Below are 22203 nucleotides of genomic sequence, written 5' to 3' on the forward strand. Positions count from 1 at the left end.
GACCCTAAATGACACTTTTTGGGGACCAGAGACATTATTACATCGATCAGCGCTATAAAAATGCACTGATCAATGTATAAATTACACTGGCAGGGAAGTGGTTGATCAATGGGTTAAGTGTGTCCTAGGGAGTGATTCCAACTGTGGGGGGAAAGGTGGGCTGCCAGGGACATGATTGCTGAACAGCAGATCTCTGAGATGTCCCCTGTCAGAACAGGGATTCACATTTACAAAGGCAGATCCCCGTTCTGCCTCTGTGTACAGCGATTGCGGACAGCCGATGGACATCGAGTCTGCCGGACCCGATGCGTGCACGCCTGCAATCTCACATGCACAGACCATACTACGGGTGAAAAAAAAAATTCCGCAGTTTTTCATCAGCTGCTCATCTTTTTTTACAACCACTACCAATGCAATAACAGATGAATTGTCAGTTTACATCCGTTTTTCGTTCAATCAATTTTTTGGGCGGAGAGCTTCGATCCGTTTCAAAAAACGGTTGTTGACGGATGCGGGTGTAAATGAATGATCATCCATTTACATCCGTTGTCCATAGAGATGCATTGATGTCCATTTTTCATCCAACAGATAATTGAAACACGGACAAACGTTCCGCATGTGTGAAAGGGGCCTAAAGATGGGGAGAGTACAGCTGTCGGCATTTACCTTTAATCAATTTAGAGCAGCTGCACTAGATAAAAATGACTGCCAATCGGTTACTAGAAATTACTGCTCTTGAATTTTGACCCTTGCTCTATCAAATAATTCTAACTATTTTGTGTGTTTATAAGCCCAGGTTCACACTGGGCTGCGGGAATGAAGCCATGCGAGTTCAGCTGAACTCGAACGATTTCACTCCCACACGTCAGACCCGATTTCAGCCGCGATTTCAGAGACATCTGTGCAGGTTTCTGCACAGATGTCAATGTAAATCACGTCCCGAAATCGCAAAAGGTAATACAGAATCTACTTTTTGAAATCGATGCCATTGCAAGCAATTGCCTGCAAATGCCGCGGAGTGTGAAACAGGGCTAAAACACAAAGGGATTTATTTACGAAAGGCAAATGCACCTTGCACTACAAGTGAAAAGTGCACTTGAAATTGCACTGAAAGTGCACTTGGAAGTGAAGTCGCTGTAAATCTGAGGGGTAGATCTGAAATGAGGGGAAGGTCTGCTGATTTTTATCATCCAATCATGTGCAAGCTAAAATGCTGTTTTTTTTTTCTTCCTTGCATGTCCCCGTCGGATCTACAGTGACTGCACTTGAAAGTGCCCTTTTAGAGCAATTTCAAGTGCACTTTACACTTGTAGTGCAAAGTAGATTTGCCTTTCGTAAATAACCCCCAAAGTTACTCAGTCACAGGTTAACACAAATTATATGAATCCTTGAAACAGAAAGAAAAGAAGTTTAAAGCATTTTTTTTTAAACCCTAACAATGAACTTTGCTTACTTGTTCCCTTTGGTCTGTTAAATACACAGTTGAAAATGTTTTGTCATATCTGTTTGATAAGTGCTAAAAAATACGTATTGACCCTGCCTGAAATCTTCCTGTACTGCTGCACTTATATCAGTTATATCCCAACTATGTATATGGATTAGAAGATACGGGCAGGTGCTCTGTAGTCCTGACTTAGGCTTAGTACTGCTCCTCCATAGTAACAGTAAAATGTGGAAGCTTTGTCACTCCAGGACAGGAAGGATGTAAATATCAGGTGAAAATAAAGAGAAAGAGCCTGAAAAACTAAATAAAACTTAAGATATCACTGTTGCATTTTTGCTTGCAGTATATTATTATTTTTTTTCTCTAAAAAAACTTTCACAATGTAACTGCTACTTTAATTCAATGAATAATAACATTCCGAGTACTTTAGGAGTGTATGACTAAACTTTGCCTGTAGATTCCTCTGAACAAATAGTATCAACGATGCCAGAAGCTGTTTTTCTCTCAATTACTTCAGCAGCATGTTAGTGGCTGGTGCTAATAAACCATTAATGCACAATGTCTAGCAGCTCCTGACACAATATTGTCCCCTGAGACATCCAAGCTTTTCTACTCCAGACAAATGAGAGACCATATTTTCCAGATATTTTTGGTGTCTATGGAAACCTTACTGTCGAAGAGACTTTGGGGCCAAGAATGTTGGAACATATTTGTGGCTGAGATGTGTATGGTCTGGCATTTAATGTGTGGTTACAGCTTGCTACACGGTGCTCACATGATTTATGAAAGACGTTTTAGCGTGTTGTGTCTGTTGTATCGCTTTCTTATTACAATTGTCTTTTTTGCGGATCATTTCTTCTGGTGACAATGGAGCATAACAAGTACAGTCAAAGAAGACCATCCATGCATGACTCAGGGTTTGGGTTCTGACAGGGATTTTGAAGAATGTCGTTTGTAAACACATGCTGCTATTGTCTTTTTACTGACAATCATATCCTTAGAAATCAGAGCTTTTGCTGGGATGGAACACTGAATTCACTGGCAGGTATTGAAGGTCTTAGGTGTGCAATGATGTATTATGCCCATGATACATCATTGTTGGTAGATTATGCCAGGACAAACATGTCAAGATCAAGAAAATACCTATTAAAATATAATCACGGAAGTCTAAAAGATGCTTTAAAAGCCAAGAAAAATATTATTCCACATGGTTGTGTAAAATGTACTGTATAGTCAATTAAAAAACAACAGCCCAGCTGTTTCTTCAAAGAAAATATAGTCTATGGCTTAAAACAAACACCATTCTTTACTACAACTTCTACAACTTCCGCTATAGTGTCAGTGTTTAGGAATTTCCCTGTTAAAGGGGCTTTCCTTGCTATTTTCAATTGTCTCAAACGATGCAGAAAAGTTGTGCCATTCTGCATAAGCACACCATAGGATAAAGTTCTTTACTTTCTTGTTGGAAGTGGAACTACCTTTTTAGAAAGGTAAACATGAACAAAATGATGCAGTACCAGATTGTTAATTAGAAGTGTGTCAGTATTTTTTTTTCAGATTTTTACTATTTAAGATAAAAGTGCAGAGACTTCAGTTACTGTTCTTCTTTGAAATATTTAGCTGCTTTCCAAAAGGAATATCAAATATATAAATAATTCTATGTCCATGTGGTTTTTAAATTTAGCAAAACCTGGCATAATCTACTTAACACACTACTTACTATGGTATTTAGTCTTTTAACACTTGCTAATGTTACTTTTTCCCCTTCTGTTTCTATGTGCTGTCAGTGTGTGGAAAGCCGATTCGTCAGCTCCCTGGAATAGTCAAGCGTATCATCGGGGGTCGTAATGCAGAACCAGGATTTTTCCCTTGGCAGGCGCTCATTGTGGTAGAAGATATGTCCCGTGTTCCAGAGGATAAATGGTTTGGCAGTGGTGCCCTTCTATCGGATTACTGGGTCCTCACAGCTGCCCATGTGTTAAAGTCTCAACGCCGTGATAACACCGTCATTCCTGTGTCAAAGGAACACGTCACTGTTTACTTGGGGTTGCACGATGTAAGAAATAAAACAGATGCCGTCAGCAGAACCATAGACAAAATTATTTTGCATGAAGATTTTGACCCAAAGATTTACAACCATGATATTGCTCTTGTGAAGTTAAAAGAAAAAGTAACAATGAACCAGTATATATTGCCAGTATGTCTACCTGAGCTTGACCATGAGTTACAAGGTCCACAGCCCAATACTCTTGGTCTTGTGGCTGGGTGGGGTATATCAAACCCTAATATCACAGTGGATGAAGTGATAAGCTCTGGCATGAGGACACTGTCAGATGTCCTGCAATATGTTAAATTACCAGTGGTGCTCCATGCAGAGTGTAAGGCAAGCTATGAGTCTCGCTCTGGAAATTATAGTGTAACTGAAAACATGTTCTGTGCTGGGTTTTATGAAGGTGGGAAAGACACTTGTCTGGGAGACAGCGGAGGTGCCTTTGTAATTCAGGACACTGATACAAAGAGGTGGGTGGCCCAAGGTCTGGTGTCCTGGGGAGGCCCAGAAGAATGTGGAAGCAAACAAGTATATGGAGTATATACCAAAGTTTCAAACTATGTGAACTGGCTAGATAACCAGATCTACACCTGAACAAGTCAATGCATCTCAGTGGAATTTTCAGCTTGAGTGGTAAAAAACATATATGGCAGGTTTTTTGTGAAGCCACAGGACAAACCAATACAACTATTTCATCAATGTTCCTATCTTTGGTTACAAAATTTATAACATAATTATGTATTTTCTAGTTACACTCCTTCTTGATGTAGTGCACTCCATTGAATACTTCTGTTATATACCGTATGTATTATCACTCAAGCTATATATTTTAGCCCACTAAAGCTACCAGCATAAAGAACTGCAAATTCAACTAGAAATGTCTATATTCATAAAAGTGAAATTTGCTGGCCTCATAGCACCACATTGGACAGCAGTAGTATGTTTGTAAAGCTGATCTTATTGGTACTAGTAAGCAGAGGTAGCTTTCAAATTGAAAAGCCACCTAACACACTTTTGTAGTACATTAGACATTTTGTGAAAGGTCAAACACTATCTATCTATGCTGTCTGGGGCCATAGAGCAGGCTTGTAGGAGGAGGATTCTTCTAATAGACCCTTTTTCTCCTGGGCCTATAACCACTACATTTGGCTTCTATGGTTGTAGTTCTCTCCCTGCCTATATGCAGTGTCCATTGACCATTTCTAATAATTTGACACCACTATGGATAAAAAACAAATTATTGAAAACTCGTGTTTATGCACTGAACCCTAAAAATGCCTATTCTCTGTGCTGATATTGTTTTCAATAAAAATGATCACTGTAATTTTCAACTATTATATTATTCTTGAAATTACTTTGAGGTAGCATAGCATAGCTAGCATAGCATAGCTACAGTACTATCTTTTTTAGGGTATCACTAGATTTGAGGTTAGACTGTATTTAGATTTTGTAATACTGAGAGTCCTGAAATTCATATAAGTGACAGTGAGTTTAATTTTTATACAGTGAGATTTAAAAAATAATTCAAAGCATTAATGCAGGTCCACATGATGCGCACAAATTAATTTGGACTTGGATTCTGAAGTGTAAATGCATAGTAATGTGCATAAAAATTCACATCTTCACTCCACAATTTGAAATATTTCTTTTTTGTAAACTGTAATTTATATATTATTCGTTTTTCTACTCTTAGTGCAGTTTTGCTTAAACATTGTTAAAATATAATACCTTTTTATATATAATTTATGCCTTATTTATGCCTGCATAGAAGAAAATAAAAAAAAAATGTTGCAATACAATGCAATAATATAAATAAGAACAAAAGTTGCTACACTGTAACGCATTCAGCTTTATATATGTTTTTTTTTTTTTTACTTAGATGTTATCACAATTTGTATTTATTCATTTTGTATGTTATCAAGTATTGTGAGACAACCAAATAAACATTATTACACAAACCACACTTATTCTGAAACTATGCTTTTTATTTCTTTGTAAAGAGTGAAAAGCAAATAGTGTCTGCTCTGCATGTATAAGTAAATGAGATTGAGTGCCAAAGGTGACATTCCCTGGTTCCCAATGCAGAAAGTAGTATTTGTGTCTTGAGTATTGTGAACTTGTCTGCACTGAAATTGAAATGCCTTACAAAGACTCTGCTCACAGATGGGAGCATAACTGGAAATCTACCATCCCCATCTACCAGGCTTAATGTGAACTGGTGCCCAGACCATGCACACAATCATTTGCATATTGTGAACAAGCAGTAAAACACTTTAAAACAAGCCCCTGTTCATCTCAGTAGCTATGGGCACTCTGACAACATTAATCTTCTAAATTCACAACAGATGCATTGAAATATGAGCTTTATCCATGAAAGCAGATTCTGCCATCCTGCCAGATCTCTAATGAAAACACACTGATGTTTCTAAGCTGGAAGACCTAGTTTACATATGCAACAGCCCATGCCACCCCTCTGGAAAGTGATCCACGGTGGAACGCTTCATAAGGCAGATGGCAGGCAACTGGGAATCATCTCCTCAGTGCCTGTTTTAACTCTTAAAAGCCCACACCATTCCACTGCAATCAAATCATGCCAAAAGTGACAGAGCATGTGAAAAACCCCATTGTATAGGGAGGGGGTGTAAAAAGTAAAAGTAATACGTAATGTTTTTAGGGTAGTCATTGGGGACATACTGTATACACATTTTTACATATTATTTACTAGAACTTACCCAAAAATTATTTTTTTGTTGTAGATTTACCAGACACAGCAAAATGTTTGCTTACTTTTATTGGCCAAAAAAGCTTATTTGGTGCCCCTCTTTGACAGAACGGGGATCTGTTTGTTTACATTGACAGATCCCCATTCTGGCTCTCTGTGGAGCGATCGAGGGGGGCCGGCGGACATTTCGGCTACCGGCCATGCGCATCTGCTAGTACAATGACGCGGGCGCGCGCCTGCTCTAGCCATTAAAGGAACCGCCGTAGTCTAACTGTGGCGGCTGGTCGGCAAACGGTTAAGGATCCCCTCCCAGTAGGGCTGTATTTTTATACATTCCCACCACAGATGCTCAAAGGTTCCCGAGGCATCAAGCATGTTTAAGGCGCATCTGCTTCGAACCTTCGTGCTCTCTGCGGCGTGACATGCCATCTAGCGAAAAGCTTAAAACACATCTCTATGGTCTTAGCATAAATCAATGAAAAGCATGCTAATAGTGCACCTTGTGTAAGATAAAATAAGATGCGCAATCAAAATTATGCAAACACGCTTCTATACAACGCTCCACGAGGGACTTTACCTTGACAAATATCCCACGGAGATCATTGCAGCATTTGGAACTGCTAGCGGAGGAGAGGATCCAGATGGATGTGTAAACCCGCCGCCCCTGCTTGAGTGATCCCTCCTGTATGAGTCTACAAGATCTCCTTAATAGAGATCCTACAGATCTGGTAAGCGGCCCTCGGGTATTTTATTATTGCTTGGCTGGCATGTGGGAGTCTGATTTGCTCACAGTGAAGTTTTTATTGAACGTTATCTGACATGGACGCTTTTGAGCCCTCTGTTGAATTAGATTTTTCTTTATTTTAAGCTGTGTTTAAATAACACTTATTGATGATATATTTGTTTGCACATTTGTTAGCATAATTTTGGTTGCGCATCTAATTCTATTTTACACATGTTCACAAGCCGAATATTCAGGTTTTCCTTTTAGTTTGCGCACCGTCACTTGATATGATATCAATATCTGTATACCTAATTTCAATATATATATTATTTGCACTTTGTTTGAGGGTAGCGCGGATTGTCCACGTTACACATTTCTATAGTAGTGCAGCTTCCCCGGTCTCTACGGAGGAGAGGAGAAGGGCTCGTAGGGTAGGGAATGGCATTGTGGCAGTCTGTGGAGCCGTGTGTGTCCGGTTGCAAGACTCCCATTCCCATCATCGGACAGTGGCGGTAGGGCCGGAAAACAGCAGGTGGAGGGCGGGCGGTGGCTCTCTACTCCAGCATGAGCGTCATTGAATGATGGAGCTTCCCCTTATTTATCCTTTACCAGTTGGCATTGTGTGGTGTCTGCTGTTAGGCAGGACATTTACTTTTAGAAGTGGGCAAAGGTTTTACCCTAAATTGGCTTACAAACACATGCCAAGAGCTGTTGTGTTTTATTTAAAGCAAAAGTTAAATCCCTGTGCAAAGATATATTTTTTTCTCTGACAGCAAAAACATATTCTTTTAGAAAAAGGGAAATTTCTTGTAGTAAATTCACATTTCTTAGCACAGTTTTGCTACACAAGATATTATGGGCAAAAGTTAATTAGTCAAAAAATGTGGGTGGAAACATGGGAATTAACTTTTAATTAAAACCAACAAGAAAAATTCAGTGATGGCACAGTATGTAAACCATACTCAAACTCAGTGTTGGCACAACAGAAGATCATATTTAGACCCAGTGATAGCACAGTGAGGCATCATACTCAAACCCAGTGATGAAAAAGTGGGGGGGCCCGTGAAACCCAGAATCCCTTGGGGAGGTTGGGAAAACCTTGTTTCAGAACCCCAATGCGACTCCTATGTCTAATTCACCCTGTGTCTCTAATGGGGCACAGGGTAACCGAGTACCCCAGTCTAATCTGTACTAATCGGTCTCATTGTACCACCACACTGGAATGTTGTGTGTGTGTATGTATGTACTGTATATATATATATATATATATATATATATATATATATATATATATATATATTGTTTTTTGTATATTGTCTCGTACTGTTGGGGACTCTTTGCTGGGTCTTTTGTGGTGTGGTTGTATTCCATTGTGCTATTTTTTCTGTCTATCTTGAATATTATGGGATGTGTAAGTGTGTTTGCTGTGAGGAGGGAGGGAGGGGGGATTTCTCCAACAGTTCTCCCTGCTGATTGGACAGTCTAGCCCACCCAGGATACAAAGGGGGGATTGTCCCGAGTATTACCTGTGTACCTGTTTTTTCAATAAACAGTTCATGTCCATCTTGCAGCCAAACGAATCCTGCCTTGTTTGTGATTGTAATATGCGGCAATAATATCTAATATCTATATTCAGAATGGAGGAAGCGAAATATGACCAAAGCACTCAAGCAAATTGTGGGACATTTCGTTACAGAAAGGTACCCGCTACCACTTCCCACTGACTTTGCTTCGGCAACCTCATCTGGAAGTTCTGGCCCCCTCCTCCTTCCCCCATCGCAGTGCAGCGCGCTTTGTGCATGCACAATAAGGAACCAGCTGTGAAGCTGCAAGGCTTCACTGCCGGTTTCCCTTACCCAAGATGACGGCAGCAGTACCCGCAAGCTGATTGAAAAATTGGTTTGGGTGAAGAAACAGCTGGTTTTGTGGACAGGTAAGTGTCCTAATATTAAAAGGACTTTTAATTTTTGCTGAAGGAGCCTGAAGCTCCTGTTTAAATAGGAAGTTTGTGGGAGGTCCAAAGAGTTCCAGGTTCACCAGAAACAAGATTGTGCAAGGAATTGTCCAGGGAGCTGTCCAGCATCTCGGTTGGCTCATCAAGAAAAAATACTGCCAGACACAGTAGATGTTGCAGGTTTAGATCCAGGGACTGAGAGAGGGATTTATTGTATTTTCAGGCTCAGTTATCATACAGTGAGGGATCATACTCAGACTCTGATGTCGCTATGAGGGATCTTACTGAGACTCAGTGATAACATAGTGAGTGATTCATACTCAAACTCAGTGATGCCACAATGATAGATTCGTACTCCGACTGATTGATCGTAAAACAACATTTTTCTCGATGTTATTCTTGTCAAGCCGGCCTTGCATACACACGATCGTGAAAAAAAATGCTCTAGCAAATCGCGGTGACGTAGAACACGTACAACGGCACTATAAAGGGTAAGTTCCATTCAAATGGTGCCACCCTTTGGGCTGATTATGAAAATTTCCCTTCTCATAACTTGCTTCTGAGCATGTGCGGTTTTTTTAACCAGTCATTAAAGCCTACAGACAACCGTTTTTCACGACGAGAAAAACGACAACGTGAAAAACGACGAGAAAAAATAGAGCAGTTTCTAAATTTTGAATGCCCATTTTTCTCATCTCATTGCGCTATAAACAAAAAAAAGAGCGTCAATTTTGAAAAAAAAAACAATATTTTTTACTTTTTGCTATAATAAATATCCCCCAAAAAATTATAAAAAAACTAATTTCTTCCACAGTTTAGGCCGATATGTATTCTTCTACATATTTTTGGTAAAAAAAAAACGCAATAAGTGTATATTGATTGGTTTAGGCAAAAGCTATAGCATCTACAAAATAGGGGATACATTTATGATATTTTTTACTAGTAATGGCAGCAATCTGCGATTTTTATCGGGACTGCGACATTGATGCGGACACAACGGACACTTTTGACACTATTTTGGGACCATTGTCATTTATACAGCGATCAGAGCTACAAATAGCCACTGATTACTGTATAAATGACACTGGCAGGGAAGGGGTTAAACACTAGGGGGCGATCAAGGGGTTAAATGTGTCCTAAGGAGGGATTTTAACTGTGCGGGGGTGGGCTCACTACAACATGACAGAGATTAAAATAGGAATAATGCAGCGCTTGCAATTTAAAATGTACAGGGACCTTATAATGGGTGCTAACTTGACAATGGGGGTTATTTACGAAAGGCAAATCCACTTTGCACTACAAGTGAAAACTACAAGTGCACTTAAAATTGCACTGAAAGTGCGCTTGGAAGTGCAGTCGCTGTAGATCTGAAGGGTAGATCTGAAATAAGGGGAAGGTCTGCTGATTTTATCATCCAATCACGTGCAAGCTAAAATGCTGTTTTTTATTCTCCTTGCATGTCCCCCTCGGATCTACAGCAACTGCACTTATAAAGCTATATTCAGGTAGGGGCGCGCATCTTTAAGGCGGCGTAGCGTATCGTATTTACGCTAAGCCGCCTTAAGTCAGAGAGGCAAGTACTGTATTCACAAAGCACTTGCCTCCTAACTTAAGGCTGCGTAGCGTAAATGGGGCCGGCGTAAGCGCGCCAAATTCAAATGAGGATGGGGGATTATGTTAATGTTTGGTTGACGTTTTTTACGAACGGCGCATGCGGCATCCGTGTACATATCCCAGTGTGCATTGCTCCAAAGTACGCCGCAAGGACGTATTGGTTTTGATGTGAACGGAAATTACGTCCAGCGCCATTCACGGATGACTTACGCAAACAATGTAAATTTTTCAAATTTCGACACGGGAACGACGGCCATACTTAACATTGACTAGGCCAGCTATTTGTTCGACTAACTTCACGCCGGGAATCGCCTTACGTAAACGGCGTATCTTTACTGCGACGGGCGCACGTACGTTCGTGAATCGGCGTATCTAGGCATTTACATATGGCTCATCAAGAAAAAATACTGCCAGACGCCGAACTCAATGGAAGCGCCACCTAGCGGCCAGCTGAAAAATTGCACCCTAAGATACGACGGCGCAGGCTGGGTTTAAGTGTATCTCAGTTTAAGAATACACTTAAACTTACGGCGGCGCAGATTCCGAGTTACGTCGGCGTATCTACTGATACGCCGGCGTAACTCTCTCTGAATCTGGCTAATAGTTTGCACTTAAAATTCAAAGGGGATTTGCCTTTCGTAAATAACCCCCGATGTGAACAACGAAAAGCTATATTCAGAATGAAATTAATGCACAGTGCTTGTGACACTTAGAAGTGATAGTCAAACGTGCTCATGTTGGCAAATGCCAGAAAGTGGGAACATCAACTCTGGAGGCCTTTCCATAACTGAAGCAAATCCACCAACGGTCATTGAGATAGTACTCTCTGTTAGGCCCCGTACACACAACCGAGTTTCTCGGCAGAATTCAGCCAGAAACTCGATCGGAGCTGAATTCTGCCGAGAAACCCGGCCGTGTGTACACTTTCGGCCGAAGAAGCCGACGAGGATCTCGAGGAGGAAATAGAGAACATGTTCTCTATTTCCTCGTTGTTCAATGGGAAATTTCGGCTCGCCGAGATCCTCGGCAGGCTTCACAAGGAACTCGACGGGCAAAACGATGTGTTTTGCCCGTCGAGTTCCTCGGACGTGTGTACGGGGCCTAAGAGGTATTTCATATGTAGAAAAGGACAAGTTCCCAGGAGTGGTGCAGCTGGTTCTCCATCACAATGTCCTTGTTTCTCTGGGTTGGAGAGGTAGATGAAGACACCTTGATGGTGACACCACTTCCGTTCTTCCCAGAAGGAGAACTTTAGAAGGTGTCTGGAGTCGGCTGTAGAGTGGTAGGGATTATCTCCACACACATGTGGCCACATATTGACATTTTGACATATTGACATTTTGGGCCCAATTTGGAAATTTTCACTTAGGGGTGTACTCACTTTTGTTGCCAGCGGTGTAGACATGAATGGCTGTGTGTCGAGTTATTTTGAGTTGTACACTGTACACTCACTACAGCAAAGTGTTGTCACATAAAAAAAAATGTGAAGGGTGTACTCACTTTATATATATTTGTTTTTTTTGTTTGTTTTTTTATTATTATTTGTTTACCTGGTATGAATTGATGGAATTAACTTTTTGGCACATGAACATTAACTAATTTATTCATATTTTTTTTTTCGTTATTTTTTATATGGTTTCATATGAATTTATGAAGCGATTACACTACTATTGGCACATTTTTTGATTATTGATGTACTGTATTGATGATTGATTGAACTATTTTATAAATCACATGGTATGTATTAAAAAGCGCTTCACTATTTGATTATTGTTTCTGTATTTAAGTGTGTTGAGTGCACATTTTTTTAAGTGAGAGCTGCTTTCTGATCTTATAATAGGGTTGTTGCTTCTAATAGTGCAAGGGTTGTTTCATCACAATTATAATATCATTAATATTGTGAGAAGAAATATTATTTTCCAAATGCTGCAAGGAATACAAACAGGGCTTTTTTTCTGCCGGAATGTGCACCTCCACCAGAGCATTACCCGTTTACTTCACTGTGTAGCCTGCTGCCTATACCAAAGCAGGGTGGCCACGGAGGAATCAAACAGAGCATTCCACTCCGCCTCTCAATGCAGACCATTTGTAACCTCGTTTTGGCACCACTCAACTCGCAAGGTGTGGCGTGGCCGTGCGGATGATTGTTGAATCATGTGGGTAGGTAGCATGTCCTCTTCCTTAGCCTCCTGTTAACTGTTGTGTGCTGTGGAGACAAGTTTTTAGTTTTCTGGTGACAATGCTGCTGAATTAGTCTGTGCTGTGCCTGCTGAGACTGTCTCTTTGATGCACTGGGCTGTCTCTTTGATGCACTGGGCTGTCTATTTGCTGGACTGTCTCTTTGATACACTGGGCTGTCTCTTTGATGCACTGGGCTGTCTTTTTGCTGGACTGTCTCTTTGATACACTGGACTGTCTATTTTGATGCACTGAGCTGTCTATTTGCTGGACTGTCTCTTTGATACACTGGGCTGTCTCTTTGATGCACTGGGCTGTCTATTTGACGTACTGTCTCTTTGATGCACTGGGCTGTCTCTTTGATGCACTGGGCTGTCTTTTTGCTGGACTGTCTCTTTGATACACTGGACTGTCTCTTTTGATGCACTGAGCTGTCTATTTGCTGGACTGTCTCTTTGATACACTGGGCTGTCTCTTTGATGCACTGGGCTGTCTATTTGACTTACTGTCTCTTTGATGCACTGGGCTGTCTCTTTGATGCACTGGGCTGTCTCTTTGCTGGACTGTCTCTTTTGATGTACTGCGCTGTCTATTTTCTGGGCTGTCTATTTGATGCACTGGGCTGTCTATTTGATGTACTGTCTCTTTGATACACTGGGCTGTCTCTTTGCTGGACTGTGCTGTCTCTTTGCTGCCCTGGGCTGTCTCTTTGCTGCCCGGGGCTGTCTCTTTGTTGCACTGGGCTGTGTCTTTGCTGGACTGGGCTGTCTCTTTGCTGGACTGGGCTATCTCTTTAATGCACTGGGCTATGTCTTTGCTGGGTATGGGCATGTCTCTTTGCTGGATATGGGGATATCTCTTTGCTGGATATGGGGCAATGCTTTGCTGGATATGTAGAGGCCTCTTTGCTAGATATGGGGATGTATCTCTACTGGATACGGAGCTGTCTCTTTGCTGAATATTGGGCTGTCTCTTTGCAGAATATGGGTCTGTCTCTTTGCGGGATATGGGGCTGTCTCTTTGCGGGATATGGGCCTGTTGAAATCACATGGAAGTGTCTCTGAGCTTACTTTGGTAAGTGCTGGATATTTCTAATGTTTTGTGCATTTACTACATTGCTTTTTCATTAACAAATTCCATCAAAACTACAGTAAAACCTTGTATTGCGAGCATAATTAGTTCTGGAAACATGCTTGTAATCCAAAGCACTTGTATATCAAAGCAAATTTCCCCATAAGAAATAATGGAAACTCAGATGATGCATTCCACAACCATTTATTCATAAGTCCTTTAGTTTATAGTCCATATAAAAAGATTATAGCAATGTGATAGATTGTGTAACCATAAAATGTCCATCCACAAATGGAAGCCTCCCCAAGGGGAGGTGTCTCTAAGTGTATCAATATGGTTACATTTAATGAAGGTACAACATTTAGGAACTCACATGGTTGATGATTAAAACATCTAAGTATGCAGGCATCTGGGGTAAAGCTGTCCACATAGACCGGCTCTCACCGCTGTCAGTCTGCAATCGTGACTGGGAAGACTACCCTGCAGTACAGCGATTTGAAAGTGAGGCGTGCAGCATGGAAGGGATGACATCGATGGCGGTGCGGAGGGCGGTCTATGTGGACAGCCTAACCCCGGATGCCTGTATACTTAGATGTGCCGGTTTTAATCATCAACCATGTGAGTTGCTAAATGTTGTACCTTCATTAAATATAACCATATTGCTACACTTAGAGGCGCCTCTCTTCTACTTTATACTCAGTTGTAACATGACGCTACTTGTATATAAAGACATCGCTTGTATATAAAGTCGAAATTTAGTTAAAAATGTGACTTGTCTTGGAAAACGCTCTCAAACCAAGTTCTAAAAATGTTTTTTTCCCAGTGGTTTTAAAACTTCCAGAAATTTTACATCTCTAGTGATGAGGTGAGGTTCAAACTCAAATTTAGTGATGGTACAGTGAGAGATTCATACTCCGTGTCAATTATGGTACAATGAGGGATGCATACTTAAACTGAGTAGTGATATAGTAAGAGATTCATACTGAAACTCAATGACGACACAGCGAGGGGTTAATTCTTAAACTCAGTGATGGCACAGTGAGGGGATTCATACATAAAACAATTCAACTAACTTACAACTAATATTGCAGAGGGTGATAAACCCGAACAACAGTCAACAAGGTAACTGATCAAGCTATTTCTTTTGTTTGTTTGATTGGTTGATTGATTGATTGATTGATTGATTGATGAGCTGTCTCAGATGTTCTTGATTAAGGGTGACCTTAGATGGGCAGATGACTCAATAAAAAAAACAGAGGTTAGAAGTTTGCCCTTTGTTGAACCTGCTGATATGCTGTGAGCTAATGCAACATACAAATGTAACACATATACAGTAAACACCATATTTTCCTTTGCGTCATAAAAAGGAAAAGAATTGATGTCCATCGCACAGGAATTTAAGGCTAAAAATATTTGCGTGACTATAATTATTTGCAGCACTGAATTTCTCTGTGTTAAGCCTTGTACACACGACCGAGGAACTCGACGGGCGAAACACATCATTTTCCTCGTCAAGTTCCTTGTTAGGCTGTCGAGGAACTCGACAAGGCAAGTTTCTCCATTCCCGTTGAGGAAATAAAGAACATGCTCTCTTTTTGGCTCGTCGAGTTTCTTAACAGTTTCCTCAACGAAAATGTACACACGACCGGTTTCCTCGGCTAAAAAAATATCTCCCAGCAAGTTTCTTGCTGGTTTTTGCCGAGAAACTCGGTCGTGTGTACGAGGCCTTAATCATGCAGAAAGACCTGAATATTGTGTGGTCCAATCAGGAGTCTTCCCTGCATTACTTAGATATGTAATGTATACCCCCTAAGATTTTTCATGTTCTCCTTTGTTTCCATTAGATTTTAGACCTTACGGGGCAGATCCACAGAGATCTGCACCCGCGCAGCGTATCAAGAGATACGCCACGCCGCTGTAACTTACCCGGCTTTAGTTCGAATCCATAAAGATTTTGCGCCGTAAGTTACGGCGGCGTAGTCTATCTCTGGCGGCGTAGCAGCGCGTAATTCAAATCGGCGATTAGGGGGCGTGTTTCATTGAAATGAAGCGCGTCCCCGCGCCGAATGAACTGCGCATGCGCCGTCCCAAAATTTCCCGCCGTGCATTGGGCTAAATGACGTCGCAAGGACGTAATTTATTTTAACATAGACGTGAATTCCGTCCATCCCGATTCACGGACGACTTTAGAAAAAATTCTAAATAAACGCGGGAACGACGGCCATACTTAACATAGCAGGTCTAACTATACGCCACGAAATACCAGCTTTAACTATACGCAGGAAAAAGCCGACTAGAGGCGACGTAAAGGAATGCGCCGGCCGCTCGTACGTTCGTGGATCGTCGGAAATAGCTAATTTGCATACTCGACGCGGAAAACGACGTGAACGCCACCCAGCGGACGCCAAAGAATTGCATCTTAGATCCGAAGGCGTACGAAGACGTAAGCCTGTCGGATCTAACCCAGATGCCGTTGTATCTTGTTTTGAGGATTCAAAACAACGATACGACGCGGGAAATTTGAAAGTACGCCGGCATATCAGTAGATACGCCTGCGTACTCGCTCTGTGGATCTGCCCCTACCTGTGTAAATTGTGTGCCTATTGAACCAAAATAGCCTTTTACAAAGTACTGATGTTCAACCAGAAGACCTCGCTCACAATTTGAGTTCCAAACCATTCCAAAGGTGTACAGTAGGTTTGAGATCATTCTCTGTACAGACCTCCACACAAATCTCATCAAACCATGTCTTTATTGTTAACCCCTTCCATACAGGGCATTTTCACCCCCTTCCTGCCCAGACCAATTTTTAGTTTTCAGCGCTGTTGCACTTTGAATGACAATTGCGTGGTCATGCAACACTGTACCCAAACGTAATGTTTATGTTTTTTCCCCCCACAAATAGAGCTTTCGTTTGGTGGTATTTGAAAATTTCTGCGGTTTTTATTTTTTGCGCTATAAACAAAAGAAGAGCGACAATTAAAAAAAAAACACACAATATTTTTTACTTTTTTATTTAATAAATATCACAATTTTTTTTTTTTAAAAAAACATTTTTTTTCCTCAGTTTAGGCCGATACGTATTCTTCTACATATTTTTGGTAAAAAAAAAATCGCAATAATCTTATATTGATTGGTTTGCGCAAAAGTTATAGCGTCTACAAAATAGGTGATAGATTTATGGCATTTTTATTTTATTCATTTTTTTACTAGTATAGGCGGTGATTTGCGATTTTTTACCGTGACCGTGACATTGCGGCGAACACATCGGACACTTTTGACACGTTTTTGGGAGCATTCACATTTATACAGCGATTAATGCTATAAATATGCATTGATTACTGTGTAAATGTGACTGGCAGGGAAGGGGTTAACCAGTAGGGGGCGCTGAAGGGGTTAATATGTTCCCTAAGGTGTGTTCTAACTGTAGGGGGGAGGGGACTCTCAAGGGGAGAAGACCGATGTGTGTTCCTCTGTACTGGGAACACACATTGGTCTCCTCACCGCTGACAGGAGGTGGATCTGTGTGTTTACACACACAGATCCACACTCCTGCCGTGATTACCGGCAATCCCGGGTGCCCAGCGGCAATCGCGGCCGCCGGGCACCCGCGCCGGGTCACGAGCGCTGCCGCGGGAACACAGGACGTCATATGACGTCCACCCAGGTCGCCGAGGGGTTCCTGCCGTGTGCATTTCCCTATGGTGCAGTATGGAAGGGGTTAAAGCAAGGTTCCACCCACGATTTTTTTTTTAAGTCAGCAGCTACAAACACGGTAGCTGCTAATTTTTGATAAGGACACTTACCTGGCCTAGGCGCCCGCAATGTTGCCCCCCCCCCCCTTGATCATTGCAGGTCCCGGCGCCGCCATCCTCACTAAGGGAAACAGGCAGTGGAGCCTTGCGTCTTCACTGCCCGTTTCCTACTGCGCGAGTCTCGTGGCGCTGTATGAATGGGTGCCTGCTCTCTGGGATACACACAGGGCCAGATTCACAGCAGTATTTTCAAATTTGCCGCGTCGTATCTTGATTTGGAATCCTCAAACCAAGATACAACGGCTTTTGGCATAGATCTGACAGGCGTACGGCTTCGTACGCCTTCGGATCGTAGGTGTTATTTTCCAGCGGCCGCTGGGTGGAGTTTGCGTCGTTTTCCAGCGTCGGGTATGCAAATTAGCTGTTTACGGCGATCCACGAAGGTACGCGCGTTCGTCGCATTCTCTTACGTCGTTTTTTCGCGTCGTAAAGTTAAGAGTGCTATTTAGATGGTGTAAAATTACACCATCCATGTTAAAGTATGGCCGTTGTTCCCGCGTCGAATTTTAAAATTTTATTTTTTTGCGTAAGACGTCCGAGAATACAAAAGTACGTTACGCACGTCGCCGTTCAAAAAACACGTCGGGGCGCCGTAATTTTGCGCAAAGCACGGCGGCAAATTTTCACACGGAGCATTTGCAGAACGTTTGGTGCCGGAGCGCGCCTAATTTAAATGACACACGCCCCATTTGAATTAGGCGGGCTTGCGCCGGACAGATTTACGTTACGCCGCCTCAAGTTTACAGGCAAGTGCTTTGTGAATCAGGCACTTACGCCAAAAACTTGTGGCGGCGTAACGTAAAGGGGATACGTTACGCCGCCGTAATTATTCCTGAATCTGGCCCACAGTTCCCAGAAGGCAGCGCACACCATTCCCCAGAAGACAACATGAGGATGAAGACCAGCCGCGGACTAGGAAGAGGCAGATTAGGAAGATCCACATAGCAACCGCAATTTCTGGTAAGTAATTATTTTTTATTTTTTTTGAATTTTGGTGTAATTTTTTTTTAGGGTGGACCTCCACTTTAAGTTGTGTACATTTGCCAACAAGGAAATCTTTAGATCTCATCGAATAAACTAGAGAAAATGTATACTGTGTGGTTTTTCATGCCACTACCCGTGCTGGTAACAAGGGAGTATGATGGCTGAACTCACATACAATATGAAAGCGTGTGCCTGTTATCTTGAAAAGGTTTTTTATTTATTTTTTGCAAACAGTTGCTAACCATTGCCTTTCACCAGATTAATAATGTTAAAATGTTTTCTTTCTTTTTCTTTTTCATTGCTCAAAAGATACTTTGGTCCCTACTATTATGTGCTCTTATTCCTGCTTATTTCTTCCTTGATTCCTTGAAGAATTATATTACTTTATGTCCTAAGATAATAGCAATCTGTAGAATTTTTAGGTGCTATGGGCCAGATTCAAATAGAACTGCGGCGGCGTAAAGTATCGTAGATACGTTAAACCGCCGCAAGTTTTCATCGCAAGTGCCTGATTCACCAAGCACTTGCATGAAAACTTACGCCGGCGGCCTCCGGCGTAAGCCCGCGTAATTCAAAGGGGCGTGTGCCATTTAAATTAGGCGCGCTCCCGCGCCGGACCTACTGCGCATGCTCCGTTTTGAAATTCCCGCCGTGCTTTGCGCGAAGTGACGTCATTTTTTCGAACGGCGACGTGCGTAGCGTACTTTCGTATTCCCGGACGTCTTACGCAAGAAAAAAATTATTTACATTTCGACGCGAGAATGACGGCCATACTTTATACAGCACATACGTGGGCTGTGTAAAGTTAGGGCAGGTAAAACGACGCCTAAAATTGCGACGGGAAACAAGACTAGCGACGACGTACCGAACGCGGAAAACCGTTGTGGATCGCCGTAAAACCTCATTTGCATACCCGACGCTGGAATACGACGCGAACTCCACCCAGCGGCGGCCGCGGTATTGCATCCTAAGATCCGACAGTGTAAAACAATTACACCTGTCGGATCTTAGGGCTATCTATGCGTAACTGATTCTATGAATCAGTCGCATAGATACTCTGAGAGATACGACGGAGTATCTGAGATACTCAGTCGTATCTTTGCTGTGAATCTGGGCCTATATTTGCAATTAATTTCAAAACAAACTTAAGTTAACCTGTCATAAAAAAATAATGTAAGCTCCCATCGCTGATCTCAATTTCCCAAAAATGCGAGTTGTCTGGCTGGCTTTCTGCTGGCATACTGGCATACTGATCATACTGATTTTGATACTGGTTGAATCACTAATGAAAGAAAAAAAATTGAAAAAATATAGAGATAAGTATTGGTACCTTTTTTCCATCTTTTTGTTTACTGAAAGCTCATTCCAGGGCAGTAATTCGAAAGGTATTGACGTCAAAGTAAATTAACTTGCATTTTTAGACAGAAGCTAGCAATGTTAGCGCCTACATTTCTCCTAAGATAGGTGTTCCTAAATAGATCGAACTCACAGCTGTATCCATATTTAAATTACCAATACCTAAAAACAAAAATGTAACATATTACAGCCAACTAACGCTTGGTGAAAACAGTATTTTATTAACAGTTTATGATACAGAATCCTTTAGCAAGTTTACAGTTTACATCTACTTTAAAACCATAAAACTTTAGTTAAAGTTAAACCTCACCATTTCATATTCCTGATATGTGTCTGTTGCACCATGTACTTAAAAAGTATCCTGTTCTCTTTTTATTTCTTACATTGTGTGAAATGCCTGATGACCCTGGGAATTCTTTCCTATTTCAAACTGACCACACCAGGGCATGAGAGCACATCTATTCCAGCGTGGTCAGTTTTCTGGCTGTGCTGGGAGAACAGCCTGCCTGTCCTCCAATGGCCAAGAGTTGTGCTAAAATGCCCTCTTACACAGCCATTCTCTCCACCCACCTCTCTAAGGCCCCGTACACACGACCGAGTTTCTCGGCAGAATTCAGCCAGAAACTCGATCGGAGCTGGATTCTGCCGAGAAACTCGGTCGTGTGTACACTTTTCAGCGAGGAACCCGTCGAGGAACTCGTCGGGCCGAAAAGAGAACATGTTCTCTATTTCCTCGTTGTTCAATGAGGAAAGTCGGCCCGCCGAGCTCCTCGGCGGCTTCCACACTGAACTCGCCGAGGAACTCGATGTGTTTGGCACGTCGAGTTCCCCGGTCGTGTGTACGGGGCCTGAGCCCCTTATGCAGCTGAGAACAGAGTTTATGTGATTACTTAAACAAAAAAATTATTTTTATTCATAGAAGCTAAAATATTGCTTGTATGAATGGAGGAAAGAGGCGTAAAGAACAGGCATAGTCATCACTTTTGACCAGTGCATATTAAAGGTTCTGTATTTGTATTAATCCCCACAGCACAGACGATTAAGGCAGTGGGGGGATGGGGTGTCATAGAACTGACACTGAATTTAAGTACTGTACCTTGTGCTGATTTTTTATTTTATTTTTTACCTAAACTTGGGAGTTTACTTTTAACTTTAGAGAGTAGTCTAATTTCCAAAGAAAACTATACATATGGAGTTATACTGTATGTATAACGCATGTATGTGCACACATAAACATATAAAACGTATTTCATAGAAGGCTACGTTTACTGAAATTATAACCTACATTTAGTATTTGGATTGCCTGGAAAGTCACAGTAAAATTCTTTCAGGAAACACCCTTTTCCAATGATAGGCATGTATATGTAATTACAGGCGGTCCCAGGGTTACAAACAAGACAGGGGGCTAGATTCAGATAGGTTAGCGGATCTTTAGATCCGCGTAACCTATCTGATTTACGTTACGCCGCCGCAATTTTTTGAGGCAAGTGCTTTATTCAGAAAGCACTTGCCTCTAAAGTTGCGGCAGCGTATCGTAAATCCCCTGGCGGAATTCAAATTCCACGGCTAGGGGAAGTGTACTATTTAAATCAGGCGCGTCCCCACGTCGATCGAACAGCGCATGCGCCGTCCGCAAATTTTCCCAGCGTGCATTTCTCCAAATGACGTCGCAAGGACGTCATTGGTTTCAACGTTAACGTAAATTACGTCCGGCCGTATTCGCAAACGACTTACGCAAACAACGTAAAAAATTCAAAACTCGGCGCGGGAACGACGGCCATACTTAACATAGGATACGCCGTACTTACCCCTGCTATAGCAGGGGTAACTTTCCGCCGGAAAAAGCCGAACGCAAACGACGTAAAAAAAAAGCGCCGGGCGGTCATTTATTTCTGAATCAGCATAAATGCTCATTTACATATTCGACGCGTAAAAGATATGGAAGCGCCACCTAGCGGCCGGCCTGGAATTGCAGCCTAAGTCACTTACACCTGTCGGATCTTAGGCATATCTGTGTGTAACTGATTCTATGAATCAGGCGCATAGATACGACGGCCGGACTCAGAGATACGACGGTGTATCAGGAGATACGCCGTCGTATCTTCTATCTGAATCTGGCCCACTGACTGTAGGTTTGTTCTTAAGTTGAATCTGTTTGTAAGTTGGAACAGGTAAATTTTTAAAGTATAGCTCCAGCCAAAAAATCAATTTTTAAGCATTTTGGATAACATAGGGAAGGGTTATCACCCCTGTAACATTTGTTTTGCTGTCTGTGTCCCCGTTCAGAAGAT

General features: G+C 41.8%; 1 protein-coding gene across 2 annotated transcripts in view; it reads left to right on the top strand.

Annotated features, from left to right (window-relative positions):
- MASP1 (MBL associated serine protease 1) overlaps nucleotides 1-22203 on the top strand; it is a 160795-nt gene that overhangs the window by 110094 nt on the left and 28498 nt on the right. The window contains exon 11 of one of the 2 annotated variants that reach the window (XM_040349593.1): nucleotides 3232-4217. The exons of the other annotated variant lie outside the window; for it this stretch is intronic. Coding sequence (XP_040205527.1) covers nucleotides 3232-4088 — 857 coding nt within the window. The 3' untranslated portion in view covers nucleotides 4089-4217. Of the gene's footprint in view, nucleotides 1-3231; nucleotides 4218-22203 lie in introns of those variants that run through there. 2 annotated transcript variants of the gene reach the window in all.

Source organism: Rana temporaria, chromosome 4 (genome assembly GCF_905171775.1).
Source record: "Rana temporaria chromosome 4, aRanTem1.1, whole genome shotgun sequence".
Taxonomy (NCBI): domain Eukaryota; kingdom Metazoa; phylum Chordata; class Amphibia; order Anura; family Ranidae; genus Rana; species Rana temporaria.